The sequence below is a fragment of the Panthera pardus genome, unplaced genomic scaffold (assembly GCF_024362965.1).
Source record: "Panthera pardus isolate Hobbes unplaced genomic scaffold, ASM2436296v1 HiC_scaffold_21, whole genome shotgun sequence".
Taxonomy (NCBI): Eukaryota; Metazoa; Chordata; class Mammalia; order Carnivora; family Felidae; genus Panthera; species Panthera pardus.
This window is the reverse complement of record NW_026526777.1, coordinates 3,517,103-3,518,798: the sequence shown is the minus strand read 5'-3', so window position 1 is coordinate 3,518,798 and position 1,696 is coordinate 3,517,103. Positions and strand designations below refer to the sequence as shown.

Sequence of the window (1,696 nt, the reverse complement as noted above, 5' to 3'; positions counted from 1 at the left end):
TGGTTTTTTTCTGAATCAGGTTCTCATAAGATGATTCTTCAGGTAAGTGATTTTTTCGAAGGCTATTGCTCTCATGTGGGTTAAGTAAATGGCTTAATCTTTTCCAGCCTCGATTTCTTCTTCCATAAAATGACAGGATTAGGTGAGATGAGCTCTCAATCATCACCTCTTGATTTAACACACTGTGTGTGAACCATCAGATGTCCTTGAAGTGGGACATCTTAGGTCACTTCTCCTCACACCTCCTGCTTTCCCCGACCCCATGATCAGTGTGATTAGGGTTTGTTACTCGTTTTTCCAAACTAGTGTTTTCAGCTCTGTGCAGAAATGCAACGTCTCTTTGGGGGCATGTCTCTTTTGTTGGATTCTTTGTTTGCAATTTCAGGACGTCTGGATCAGATTCCCACTGACCAATGAAGAGACAGAACCAGAGCATGACCACCGAGTTCCTCCTCGTAGGCTTCTCAAATCAGGGGAATCTGCAGATCCTTCTCTTCTTCATCTTCCTCCTGGTTTACCTGACCACTCTGATGGCCAATGCCACCATCATGATCGTCATTTGTCTGGACAGGACTCTGCACACCCCAATGTACTTCTTTCTCTTTGTCCTCTCCTGCTCTGAAACCTGCTACACCTTGGTCATTGTACCAAAAATGCTGACCAACCTGCTTTCCGCAAGCCAGACTATTTCTTTCTCCGGATGTGCTGCTCAGCTCTACTTCTTCGTGGGCTTTGCCTGTACCAACTGTTTTCTAATCGCTGTCATGGGCTATGATCGCTACGTTGCCATCTGCAACCCTCTCAACTACACACTCGTTGTCGGCCGAGCCACCTGCTTTCAGCTGGTCCTCGCCTCCAGCTTCTGTGGCTTCCTCATCTCTGCGGTGGTCAATGCCTTGGTGTTTAGCGTGCCTTTCTGTGCCTCCCATCAGATCAACCACTTTTTCTGTGACATTTCCCCGGTCATAAAACTAGGCTGCACGGACACCAACCTAAAGGAGATGGTCATCTTCTTCCTCAGTATTCTGGTATTGCTGGTTCCCTCTGTGCTGATCTTCGTCTCCTACGTCCTGATCGTCTCCACCATCCTCAAGATGGCCTCGGCTGAGGGCCGGAAGAAGACCTTTGCCACCTGCGCCTCCCACCTCACGGTGGTCGTCGTCCACTACGGCTGCGCCTCCTTTATCTACCTGAGGCCCACGTCCCTGTACTCCTCAGATAAGGACCGGCTCGTGGCAGTGACCTACACTGTGATCACCCCACTGCTCAATCCTCTTGTGTACACACTGAGAAATAAAGAAGTAAAGATGTCTCTGAGTAGAGTTCTCAGCAGGTACTCATTTCCCAAAACTGTATGAGTTGGTAAATCAGGAAAGTTATATCCGTGAAAGTGTCCTGGACAGAAATTTAACTTCATAAACAGATCCGTCACTCTCCTTGGTCAAACAAAACAAAACAGGAACAGATAAACCAAAAGACAAAATAAAGGAAGAAATGAGGACTTCAGGGTACCTTGATTCTTTATTGGAAAGTCCTTCTTCATGGTTAGCCTCTATCCACTGTGGAGGTTATGCCAATCGGTCCCCAGAAAGTTATGTGAATATGGAAACTCTTAAGCACTCAAGTCATGCAATTTTTGTGCACTGGAAATGTCGGTTTTCTTGGCTTTCACGACAAATGATACATTATCCTTCTG

General features: G+C 46.6%; 1 protein-coding gene across 1 annotated transcript; it reads left to right on the top strand.

The window, feature by feature from the left end:
- Window positions 1-413: 413 nt before the first annotated feature.
- Window positions 414-1,358, top strand: LOC109257240 (olfactory receptor 10T2-like). The gene has a single exon (XM_019433208.2). It carries the CDS (start codon window positions 414-416, stop codon window positions 1,356-1,358), a length of 945 nt encoding a protein of 314 aa, XP_019288753.2.
- The last annotated feature ends 338 nt before the right edge of the window (window positions 1,359-1,696 follow it).